Consider the following 12,278-nt stretch of genomic DNA (forward strand, 5'->3'; position numbering starts at 1 on the left):
GATTTCTTTTCCACTTCTTGAATTTTTCTTGGGCATTTTCACCATGCTTTTCAGGGAGTTTAAGTGGGTGTCAACCAAACACTTCCTGCTTTTGTGCCCTTGCTGATGTCATCAGTGATGTCACAGGTCAGACCTGATAAAGGTATTTTGCATTAAGCTGAATATACAAATTAATGATTATAGCATTTATGCATATGCATATTGGTGAAGAATACCCAAAGCAACATCCAAAGCTTCAATGAAAAACCTCCATATAAACTTTGAATGTAAAAATAAAAACAAGTTCAGTACAATCCTACTTTTGATTTACTAGTGTAATGCAGTTGCATTGTGTGATAAATCACATTCTGCAAAATGGTTCAAAATAGTGATTTATTTTGAAAAACTCTTCTTCCTGTCCTCTTCCTTGACCCCCAGCTGTAGGTAACACACCTCAAAATTAAACTAAAATACACTGTTGATCCATGCCATCCAGGGCAATTATGTTTTTACATGACAACCTGCAGATTTTGTTTTCAAATAATCTGTTGATGTTATAATTATTTAGTTTTCGTAATGAATAGTTAGATTTACTCAGGTATAATGCGAGCTAAAAGGCATGAAGTCAATTCAAAGGTCCTGCCTCTTAAGACAGATAGAGCCAGAGCATATGGTGTTTAATTTGACATCAAAATGACAAACAAAATGACTTCAATGTCTAACTGCAGGACTCATGTTGCTGAAAAATGATCATACAATTATGTTTTGCATTTTGAGATATTTTGATAAGGTTTTCTTTTAATAAGATGCTTATCATTAAAAAGACCGTTGCATGTCCATGGGGTAGAACTCATAGTCCAACCTTTAGTCCTTTGTAAAAATGGACAAAGAGACACATGTTGATTCATAGGACAGCTTTATTTTCTTAACTTTGCTTTACTATTCGAAAAAAAAATCAGTTTGGTAAGGCATTCACTAGTATTGTTTGAGTGTGTGGTTTCCACAGAAACCTCCTTGATATATACAAAGATGTCAGATTGTGGATTTTCCCAGATCTACACCTGAGGTCACACACACATTCCACAAACACAAACACCTCCACATACTATCTCCTCTACACCTGCCAACCCGACCTGCTCAAGCCTCTTTCCAATGTTGCCCCAAATAAATCACATGACCAGAGGGAAACAAAATAATTGGTCACTAATGATTTATGCCTCTTCAAACACAGCCAATGGGTCTAACTCGAGGGTGATAATAGGTGTTAAAAGTGTGTGTGTGCATGTTGGGGTAATTAGCACATTACAGTCACCAATCGTGTGTGTGATTACGGTAGATTTTGTAACTGGAAACTTTACTGATTGCCTGGCAACCGTCTCTGTCTTCCCCTTATGTTTACCCATAAAGAAACCAATAACTGCAGTCTTTGCCTTTCTGTCAGCTAGTCAAACGAACTATGCTGAAATACAGCATATTTTTATTGTTTGCACCTTGTGAGTGAGTGTGTGTGTGTGTGTGTGTGTGTGTGTGTGTGTGTGTGTGTGTGTGTGCTATTATGGTAAAATGCTACAGTAGCTGGAACTAGTGCACAGGCTTACATTTTTAACATGTTTGGAATGACTTCACTGTGTTTTCTGGCACACATTTACAACAGTAAACATTTCATATGCAGCACAACACAAGTCAGGTGAAATGTCTTCATTTCTTCATCATTTATTAAAAAAGTGTGACAGGTCAAGTTTATACATTCATATGATTCTTAAAAATGATCAGTTTCCTCCAAGTTATATAACTACTGCATTAGGTTACTCTACAACTGTTTATTTATTGGTTTTGTTTAATATTCATGCATTACAGTCCAGTATGAATAAATCAAAATTATTTTTATTTGCCAAATGTAATTTACACAAGTAAAAGACTTTAATTCATAAAACACATTTTTAAGGTCTGGTTATTGAATTTTGTGTATTGATGCTGCATCATTTACAATATGGTAAAATTGCATCTTATGATCAAGTACTTCTCATTGGTTTTAGTTTTATTTTCACTGTTGCCAAAATTATAAAAATAATAAATAGGAGCCTAGTAGCCTGGGAGATGTATGAATAGTAATGCCATAACTTTTACACTGAGAAAAGATTAATTGCTATTGATTCATTCACATTGTATTGTACACTGAATAATATGGAGAAAGGATATAATTTTATGTGGATGGGAGTGAAAACACCACCTAAAGAGATTCCTGTCCCTGAAAAAAATTAAATCTTCCATGACAAACTGACACGGCTGTGTACTGAGTGTCTGCCATACAGGTAGAATTACCTTTTGCACTTAAGAACAAGGCCAGAATAGGTAACAACCCAAAGTGTGCCCAGGTTGTAGCTCAGGCTGCGAATTTTCATACACATTGGGATGTTGGCCCAACCTCTGCCAGAAGTTGCGCGACCATAGGTGATGCCAGTTCTGTTGAGAAAGAAGCAGCAGATCTTTAAAACCATCATGATTCAGTTTCTTTCAGACACAGCTTCTGTTCACGGATGGCCAGCTCTACCAGATAAGCTACCCAGTTCAGTAAAACTTTTAACTTAGTACAGGCTTACCTTTGGTAGACTCGGCCATCTGTGCCCAGTCCGAAAACAGCTCCATCATTCCCCACTTCAATCATTTTCAGATTTAGGCCTCTCACTTGTCTCCAGCCACTGTTACGACAGTTTGTTGGGTCTACATTCTGTTATAAAAAGCATACATGGAGTATGGTTCAGTTGTCATTAATAACACAGACACCACCAAGAGTTAAAAAATATAAGATTTTGGAAGAATTGCAGTGACTTACTGATGTATGGAAGACACTGAAAGTTGGGCTGATTCCCCAGCATCCATTTTTTTGGCTGCAGCTGATGTACCTCAAAATCCCTCCCAAGGACGTCCAGCTCAGAGAGGATGATCCACTGTAAAGAGAAACTGAGCTACTTGTCAGGCAGTAGGGCCGGGAGGCGGTATCAGCTCCCACAAGTTGACCAGAACCTCCAGCATCCACCTGAAACATAGACAGGCCTGTAGACACAGAGAGGTACAACTAATTTAGTCAACAAACAGTTACTATTGTTTAATCTTTTTAAACACTGTGTGTACTGTAAATGTGAAAAAAATGTCTGTTGCAAACAAGGTGAATCTGTCACTTGACCATGTTTCTATCTAACAGCATTGTACAGCACCATCGCAATTTTACTGTCAACATAACAGTTAGTAATGATGACCAGCTAAACTCATTCAGACTGCATTCATTGACAGAAGTAACAATAATGATAGTTACCAGAGGATTGTTCAAATTTTCCTTGAATGTACTTGTAGACCCTGTTTGAGGTGTCACTTGCCCAAATTCCTGCAGGTCCCACTGAGACATGCCCGAATTGGATTGAGCTCAGAGGGGTCCAAGATGATCCAATCAGGCAATAGGAAATATTTCTTGCAAGGACGACCACTTTCCCCAGCCCAGCATCAATCTGTTGAGCATCATAAAGCTGTGGACCCTCATCGCAGCTCCAGGCTGTGAAGACAAAATCATCATGAGGAATTGGAATAGAGGAGCAATCTGGGGCAGCGACGTCATCTTTAGAAGACAGCACATACATTATCTCTCTTTGTCTGTTACCGGTCAACAGAAAGACAAATGCCCATACAGAGACACTTTTTAGCAATGCAAAGGGGCAATATATTGAAGATAGTTCATGATATCCATCCTTACAAAATAATAAGACAGTGACTTACCATGACTGACAGCAAGATGACACAGCACCAGCAAGAAGGCTGCGATAGCTTTCATGTCGTCTCTGTGTTTGGGAGTCTGTAGTCAGCAATGAGCTTCTGGATGTACGTCTGTATCTGTGTGGTGCTGCAGACCTACAACCCATATGGTTTGCCTGGCCTTTATACGCTCGATTCACAGGTTGGACCTATGTGTCTGATGACGGCAAGAGCTGGTTCTGCAGGATGTTCAAGGAAGCAAGGAGTAAATTTTTCATTTTAACGGTTTACTGGATCCAACATTTCAAATATGAATGCAGTTTGACAGCTTTTGTCACATAGAGCCTCCCATATAGTGCTAGCCAAGAATTTTAAAGGGCGGAGACACCAAAGATCCAGAGCAGATATGAGACAGTAGGATTTGTTTTTGTGTCGATTAGAATCATGTCAGGGAAGTTAGACTGCCAACCCAAGCCAGGAGAATCACCAAAGTAATATCTATTAGTAATTAATACTAACTAATAACTAGCCTAATATCTAGTATGCTCATGTTTTTTTATGTATTCAACAGGCGTTGTTGGAAGAAGCACTGTGCCCCTTTACAAAAGTAAAAATAGCAATGCGTCGATGTAAAAATACTCCGTTACATGTCAACACTTTCATTCACAATCCTACAAATTAAATGAACAAAATGTTCAAGAGGTTCAACATAAAAATGGTCCCTTTGGCTGTTATTTTTTATGCCAATCTACATTTCTAACCTGCTGATTACTTTTACATGGTCAGGTATTTTAGTCAAGATATACCAGATCATATATTTTAAAATTCTACAATCTGATATTTTTATCTAACTGAGGCAACTAGTTTATCTCATTTAATCTGTATTTCCTTTTCATTAATGTTGAGAATAGCTAATGACTTTAAAATGTATGCATAAAAACACAAATTGGCACATAACAATTCATCAGTGCAGTAAATGAAGTGTCTGACACTCAAAAATTCTGCCAGAACAGGATCCAGCTCCTCCCATGTTAGGACTGGCACCTATTTAATTGAATCTGTCACCTCCTGAGTATTTTTTATTTGTGTCTAATATTAAATGTTATATGTGTTACAAACCTGGCTCACTGGTTTGCAACAAAGAGAGAGTCCACACAAAGTTTGCTAGGGAATAAGGAGATGTTTATTTAACTGAACATAATTAAAAGGAAAATAAGGTGCATATCCGTAGATCAGTGTGTGAGGTGGAATGAGGTGTGTGTGTGTGTGTGTGTGTGTGTGTGTGTGTGTGTGTGTGTGTGTGTGTGCGCAACAAACAGAGAACAAACCAAACTAACTAAACCATGTCGGCCATGTGGCGTCAGCTGCTCAACCACCAGAGAGAGAGCAGAGTGACTCCAGCAGCCCTATTATAGAGGTAGGCCCCACCTATAGGTGTGGGCCTACTGTGGGGCTGCAGCAAAGGAAGGAGCTGAGGAGAGAGGCACAGAATAGTGAGGCCGTCACATATGTCTTGTTAAAAAATCCCTTGTTTGGCTATTTTAGATGCATTTTTAATCAGATTTTAAAAGAGAAAAAGAGAGAGGGAACTTTAGGTCACACAGTGCCTGGAGCTTGGGAATTTTGTGCATGTCACATGAGCTGATGTGATTTTAAACTGCGGTTTGAGTTAAGATAGCCTGCCCTCAGCGACAAGGAGGAAACTGGTAAAATGCCAAAAAGACAATCACGTTTGTTAAATTTCCTCAAACCACCTGGCCAGTCAGAAGGCCAAAGTCATTTCGGCAGATAGGAAGGTAGGAAATAATCTTTATTGTTGTTCTCTGTCGTGTTGATTATTGATTTGGAGGGTGGGTATAATATAATTAATGCACTGTCTGCTGTTATGTGGCTAAATATGTTTTTAGTGTCTACATATTATTGGTGTATATTATTGCAAGCCCCACAAGCTAGTAGATATGGTGGTTATATTAAAGGTGGAGTGCTGGTGTGGAGCTGTCCATAGTGCTGAAACAGAATGGAGGTACAGATAGACAAACGTTATTAAACATGCTTGTTCTTTGTGGTTCTAAATAGCAAATTCGGCTCCAATTCCTAATTTTTCCCCATTGTAGAAACCTGGCTGAAGGGACAAGACAAAGAGGTTACAAGAGAAAGCAAGTGCTACAAACTGTTAACAGCTATTCCGTGCGTCTCATGCTGCTGATTTGGAGTGAACAGAATCCTCTGATCTATATAAACATTGCTCTGTTTATGAAGACAGTGTTGTTTAGGTTTGTTTAATTGAAATAGCTAGTGCCCACGCAGTCCAATATGTTGCATACACTGTGGATTTTGATATGCTCCGTGACTTTTTCTATCCAGTATATCCCCTTCTCTGTCACAGCACAGCCGGTAGGTATTGCTTGCATAGGAATCAGTGCCATATTGGCATCAGGTTTCTGTACCCAGCCCTAGTTACTGCAAGAAATACTCACTGAAAATAGTCCCCAATAAATGCATTACCTTCTCCTGTTTGAGTAATGTTTGCTAGAAATTACATTGCCCTTGCTCATCGAGGAAACAACTTAAGTTGTTCTTTAAATGATATTCTATGCTTGAGACTTGTAAGACTTGTGTCTGAACAAATGGGCTGATGGGATGGGCAAGTCAGAAAATGTAAACATGGTGTAACACAATGTTACTTTTTTTTCCTTTTAAGGGATTTGTTGATAGGAAAATATATAATATACTTATCTTAAATGTACCCCCCGCTAATAAGTACATATCAAACATATTTTGAAATGCAGTGATCACATGACCAATAGGCTGATGGGAATAAACACGGAAGCAGTCCTGAGCGGTCTAGTCAGGAGGCAGGTAGGAATGGTGGATTGGATCTTTGGAACTGTGTAAACTTTGGGTCATTTTAAGGTATGTTCTTACCATATCTCTTTTCCCAAACCTTACTATAATAACTTTACCTACAGAAACATAATTAACATTAATTAGGTAACTCAATTTGAAGAACATAATGTCATTCGTGGGGAACTATATGAACTCTCGTGTGTGCATTTCTAATGTGTGCATTTCATGTGTTTGCATTTTCATGGCCCATCATTCGACCCTTTCTATTAGGATACTTTGCTTTAAAATCAAATGTACTGTTGCTGAAAACACTAAACCTAACTCTTCAGTATTATTATTGACATTAAGGCAAAATTGCAAGTCTAGAAAGATGGCCTAGGAACCCATTATCCTCATTCATATGCAGCCAGTAAAAATGGTTCAACTAAATACATACAAATGGGCCCAAAATTGCAGGATTTACAGCAGTCTTACAATTCTTCCATACATTTTTATCATGTTTGGAATGACTTGACCTTGTATTTTCTTACACATATTCACAACAGTAAACATTTTGTATGCAGCACAACACAAATCAGGTGAAATTTCTTTGATTATCATTTATTAAAACAACAGAAAGTATGACAGGTTGAGGTTATACATGCATAAAATTCTTAAAAACAATCAGTTGCCCTCGAGGTATATATTTACTGAATTAGGTTACCTCTACACCGCTCATTTGTTATATTTGTTTAATATTTAACGTGCCACACATAAGACATTTATTCATAAAACACATTTTTGTTTACTGATACTGAATCATTCCAAAAAGGATCAAATCCCATCTAAGAATCAATGATTTCCCCTAGCCTTAATTTCCACAGTTTCCAAAATAAGTACAAGGAGACATGTGAATAGTAATGCCAAAATCTTTACACTGAGAAAGGATTAAATACTGATTTATTCACTCTGTAAAGTAATCTAAAAGGACAGAACTTTATATGCATGAGAGAGAAAACGCCACCTAAAGAGATTTCTGTCCCTGACAAAAAATCATCCTTCATGACAAACAGAGACAGCTGTGTACTGAGTGTCTGTGATAGGGATAGAATTAATGTGTGCACTTCAGGATAAAGCCAGCTTTGGTAACAACCCAAAGTGTGCGCAGGTCGTAGCTCAGGCTACGAATTTTCATGCACATTGGGATGAAGTTCCAACGACTGCCAGAAGATGCTGAACCATAGCTGATTCCAACTCTGTTGATAAAGAAGAAGCCAGAAACATTATCTGAATTCAGTTTCCAACAAATGAAACTCTGCACAACTTTTGTGACACTTTTGCCTATGAGTTTATTTTAGCCTTTGCAGGAAATTGCTTTTGGTTCAGATCATGTAAAACATATACATTTATGAATTCGTATGAACAAAGTGCTGTAAGCAAAGGCAATACTTTTAAACCTACATCTTATATCGTAGGTGGATGATTTGAGTTAGATCATAGAGGCATGATGCATTTTAGCATTGCACTCTAAGCAGTTTAAGCAATATACACTGAGGTGCAATAAGTAAAGGTCAGTATTTACAAATGTATCACAGCATTGCAGCACTGTCATTTTAACATCATATTGACTAATACTTTTCATTCCATGCAAGATATACCACGCTTAAAGACAATTTACGGAGTATTAAAGTATTACTGCTGTTACTGTGTTTGCTGTATGCATTTTACATACAAATATGATGCCTCAGGCTATAACCCTATTGCATGCTTTACCACAGTGGAAAAATAAATCATTCTCCAGATATTATTGCAAGAGTGTGAATAATGTCTTACCTTTGGTAGACTTGACCACGTGTGTTGATTCCAAATACACTTCCATCATCCCCCACTTCAACCATTATCATTTGTTGCCCTGTCACTTGTCTCCAGTTAGAGGCTCGGCAGGTTGTTGGGTTTACACGCTGTCAAAAGAAGCATACATGGAATCGTCATGATAAGTGAGTAAGTATGATTCAGTAGTCTTTATGATCACACCAACACCACCAAAAGTTAAAAAACAAAAAACAAAAAAAATTAGATCTGAGAAGCATTGCAGGGGCAAACCATGAAGTAGACTCGGTGACTTCTGTCGACTCCCCAGCATTCGTTTTTTGGGCTGCAGCTGATGTACCTCAAACTCCTTGACAGGGATCTCCAGGTCAGGGAGGTTGGTGTGCTGTAAAGAGAAGCTGTTCTACTCGTCACGCAGTAGGAGCTGGAGGTGGTACTAATTCCCACAAGTTGACCATCACCTCCAGCATCTACCTGCTGCATAGACAGACCTGTAGATACAGAGAGGTAGAATTTAGTCAACAAACAATTGTAACTGTTTAGTCCTTTTAAACACTGTGTGTACTGTAAATGTGAAAAAAAAAATGTCTGTTACAAACAAGGTGAATCTGTCACTTGACCATGTTTCTACCTAACAGCATTGTACAGCACCATCAATTTTACTGTCAACATAAAAAATGTGAAAAAATTGTGTTGCAAACAAAGTGAATCTACCTGGGAGCACTGTACAGCACCAGCCGTCAGCATAACAGAGTTAACATATACCTTTTCAGATTGCACTTATGGAACTAAAATAATGATAATGATAATAATGATAGTTACCAGTGGATCTTACAAAGTTGCCAGCAATGTACTTGTAGACCTTGTTTGAGCTGTCACATGCCCAAACTCCTGTACGTCCCACTGAGACATGCTTGAATCGGGTTGTGCTCATGTAGGTCCAATATGTTCTCACCAGCAAATAGGTACGATTATGGGCAAGTGCAACCACTTTCCCCAGGCCAGCGTCAATCTGTTGAGCACCAGACAGCTGTGGAGCCTCATCGCATTCCCAGGCTGTAAAGACAAAATCATGACAGGGAATTGAAATCAAGGAGCAACCTGGGGAAGCGCCACCATCTTTGGAGGATCACATTTGTGGTTACATTAACCTTCATTGACTGTTACCAGTTAAAACAAAGACAAATGCCAATATGAACAGACACTCTTGACAGAGGTAAAGGGGCATTATATTAAAGGGAGTTAATGATATTCACCCTTACATATTTGGAGATACAAACTGGTCAAATTACTTTGAAAGCTTGCCACCCATTAATGCCACAAAAAGATAAGACAATGACTTACCATGACTGATGGCCAGATGACACAGCACCAGCAAGAAGGCTGCGATAGCTTTCATGTCGTCTCTGTGTTTGGGAGTCTGTAGTCAGCAATGAGCTTCTGGATGTACGTCTGTATCTGTGTGGTGCTGCAGACCTACAACCCATCTGGTTTGCCTGGCCTTTATACTCTTGATCCATGGGACGGACCCATATGTTTAATTATAGCCAGAGCCAGTTCTGCAGGCTATTCGGGGAAACTAGGAGGAAATTTTCAATTTAAATGTTTTATCTGCAACCATTATTTCTGATTCACACCCAGTTTGACAGCTGTGCCAGGTAGAGCCTCCCATGTTGCACTGGCCAAAAAAAACCTCAAAGGTTCAGAGCAGAGATGAGGTGAGAGGATTTATTTTTGTGTTGGTTAGAACATAAAGTCATCAAAAATGGATCCAGTTTGACAGCGTTTGTCAGGTAGAGCCTCATGTTGCACTGGCCAAGAAAAATTAAACAGTGGTGGCCTCGACAATCCAGAGCAGAGTATTAACATTACCACAAATAATAAGTAATTATCTACACATTATCAAAAAAGTGGGTTTTTAAAAATGCACCCTAGCTTGGTGGCTATGAGGCAATAGCCAGAGTCTCTGGGCATTTACATGAACATGCATTGCTAAGACTGGGTGTAGTTCAGATTACTGTGGTTGGCACAACCAACATAAGGTCCACTCGTAAGAAAGGTCTTTACAGAGACAGTCTTAGGAGTTAGCATCTAGCTTAGTAATGACCAGTTGGTACAACCATCTCCAAGCATATCCCATGTCACTTTACTAAAAACGTCAGCCCTACAGTTAGCAGGGCAAGCAAAAGTATTACTTAAGTTATATCACCTCATTTCCAGTGTAACTATTGTTGATGTGAATGTCTATGATGAAACCTAGATGACACCTACATTTGTCGTAGGTTTACCAGCTACCACTGGCAAGCAAGTTGATCTAAGTTGCTGTGCTAAGATGAATCACCTGTCGTTACACTGAAGTCTGGAGTCTCCATAACAACAGAACAAAGCTTTTCCACTTTTAAAAGTGCTTTTGGAAGTTCATTAGATATACTACACTATCTTTCAAAGGGTACTTGGTTAATTCAGTGTTTCCTTGTGGTATCATTTCTCATTTTGGTCCTATCTCTTTAGCTTTAGGCTACTGTAATTTACTGAGCTTCAAGTTTCCTTTTGAACATTTGAATGCAGGAAACGAACTTGAATAATCCCCAAATCTTCTTCCGTTGAAAGTATCCATTATCATTTAATAGACTGTTACCAAACTGCTACTTTAAGCCTTAAGCTTATCTTTTCTGCTCTCTATGAGATAAGTCACAGCATCACCTTGAGTTGTGCTTTGTAGCACCTATGGAATATGTGCAGGTCACCTGAAAGCACAGTGCTAATGCAAATGGAGCCACAAGAATGTTAAAGGGTTATCTGAAGTATCGAACTCAGAGAGGAATGCAACTATAGCAGATTCTAAAGGGAAAAAAATGACCTTGTATAATTAAAACTCAATACTGATGTTTTTCTTGATTTTGACATTGTTTTGTTTTTTACACAAGTTAAAAGGTTGTTGCTTTCATGTTTTAAACCAAAAGGTGGGATAGGCGATTCTGGGACAAGATAGGTACTGTTGAGTTTCATTCCCAGGTCGTCAAATACAATGCACTGGACTGGTATTCTGACCAAACCACTAGGGTTTGGTACTTCATAACTTACAGGTATGCACTTAAATAACTCCAATGAAATGATAACTGCATTCGATTCTTTTTGCGGTGGGGATCTGATCACAGACCCTCCCATCTCTCCACTGGACTAGCAGACACCCTGTTACAGTTATCTCCAAAGCTGCTATCCTCCTGGCAAATTGTCAGGTCAATGTCTGCTCAGTAAGCGAAAGCTACACAGCTGCAGCAGCTAAAATCCAAAACCATGCCATGAAATGGCCCCAACAAACTCACACTGACACTGACACGACTCAACTGTGTCATTAAACCCCTCCATAGTAGCCATGTGATGCTACCTGTTAGCCCTGTCACTGTGTGTGTCCAGTGACTTTATCTCCTCTGGTCACCAGAATTAAACAAGATATCAATTTCTACCAAAATTTGTGGCCAGCTGGGTTTTTTGAAGAGGATAAAGAGAGGTGTTGTATTGGTACACCTGGTGCTGTAATCCTCAGATGCTGTAAAAGGAGTCTTGCAACGCCCTCTCTTTCTCTCTCTGTTTTAGTCTCTGTAGAGTCAAAGGCAAATTAAGTTTTAAGGTATAAATGCAACATTATAGGTAGCAACTGAAGTACTCTATTGGTTTCGGTATCACTTTAAGGCTTCTGGTATCAGTACTGGTGTTGTAATATTTTTGAAATGATACCCAGCCCTGCAAACAACCAACCCAAACCTGTTATGAATGACTCTGGGATGAGACTCAACAATGTTCAAGTTTCAAAGGTGGCCAAACCAAAAGTAATATGTGTGGCCCATTTTCAAAGTCAGACACATCTGCTTAACAGTACTTAGAACACAACACATTCT

General features: G+C 38.8%; 2 protein-coding genes across 2 annotated transcripts; both read right to left on the reverse strand.

The window, feature by feature from the left end:
* Positions 1-1,672: 1,672 nt before the first annotated feature.
* On the reverse strand, positions 1,673-3,939 carry LOC121961710 (fish-egg lectin-like). Its single transcript, XM_042511770.2, has 5 exons — positions 3,748-3,939; positions 3,293-3,526; positions 2,813-3,033; positions 2,580-2,707; positions 1,673-2,442 (listed from the first exon to the last, which is right to left on the reverse strand). The coding sequence occupies exons 1-5, from the start codon at positions 3,800-3,802 to the stop codon at positions 2,298-2,300; spliced, it is 783 nt and encodes a 260-aa protein (XP_042367704.2). The 5' UTR covers positions 3,803-3,939; the 3' UTR covers positions 1,673-2,297.
* Positions 3,940-7,154: 3,215 nt separating this feature from the next.
* Positions 7,155-9,909, reverse strand: LOC148185917 (fish-egg lectin-like). Its single transcript, XM_088072775.1, has 5 exons — positions 9,724-9,909; positions 9,202-9,435; positions 8,653-8,870; positions 8,383-8,510; positions 7,155-7,805 (listed from the first exon to the last, which is right to left on the reverse strand). Exons 1-5 carry the CDS (start codon positions 9,776-9,778, stop codon positions 7,661-7,663), a joined length of 780 nt encoding a protein of 259 aa, XP_087928901.1. The 5' UTR covers positions 9,779-9,909; the 3' UTR covers positions 7,155-7,660.
* Positions 9,910-12,278: the final 2,369 nt, after the last annotated feature.

Source organism: Plectropomus leopardus, chromosome 22 (genome assembly GCF_026936395.1).
Source record: "Plectropomus leopardus strain MGB_pleo_1.0 chromosome 22, ASM2693639v1, whole genome shotgun sequence".
Taxonomy (NCBI): Eukaryota; Metazoa; Chordata; class Actinopteri; order Perciformes; family Serranidae; genus Plectropomus; species Plectropomus leopardus.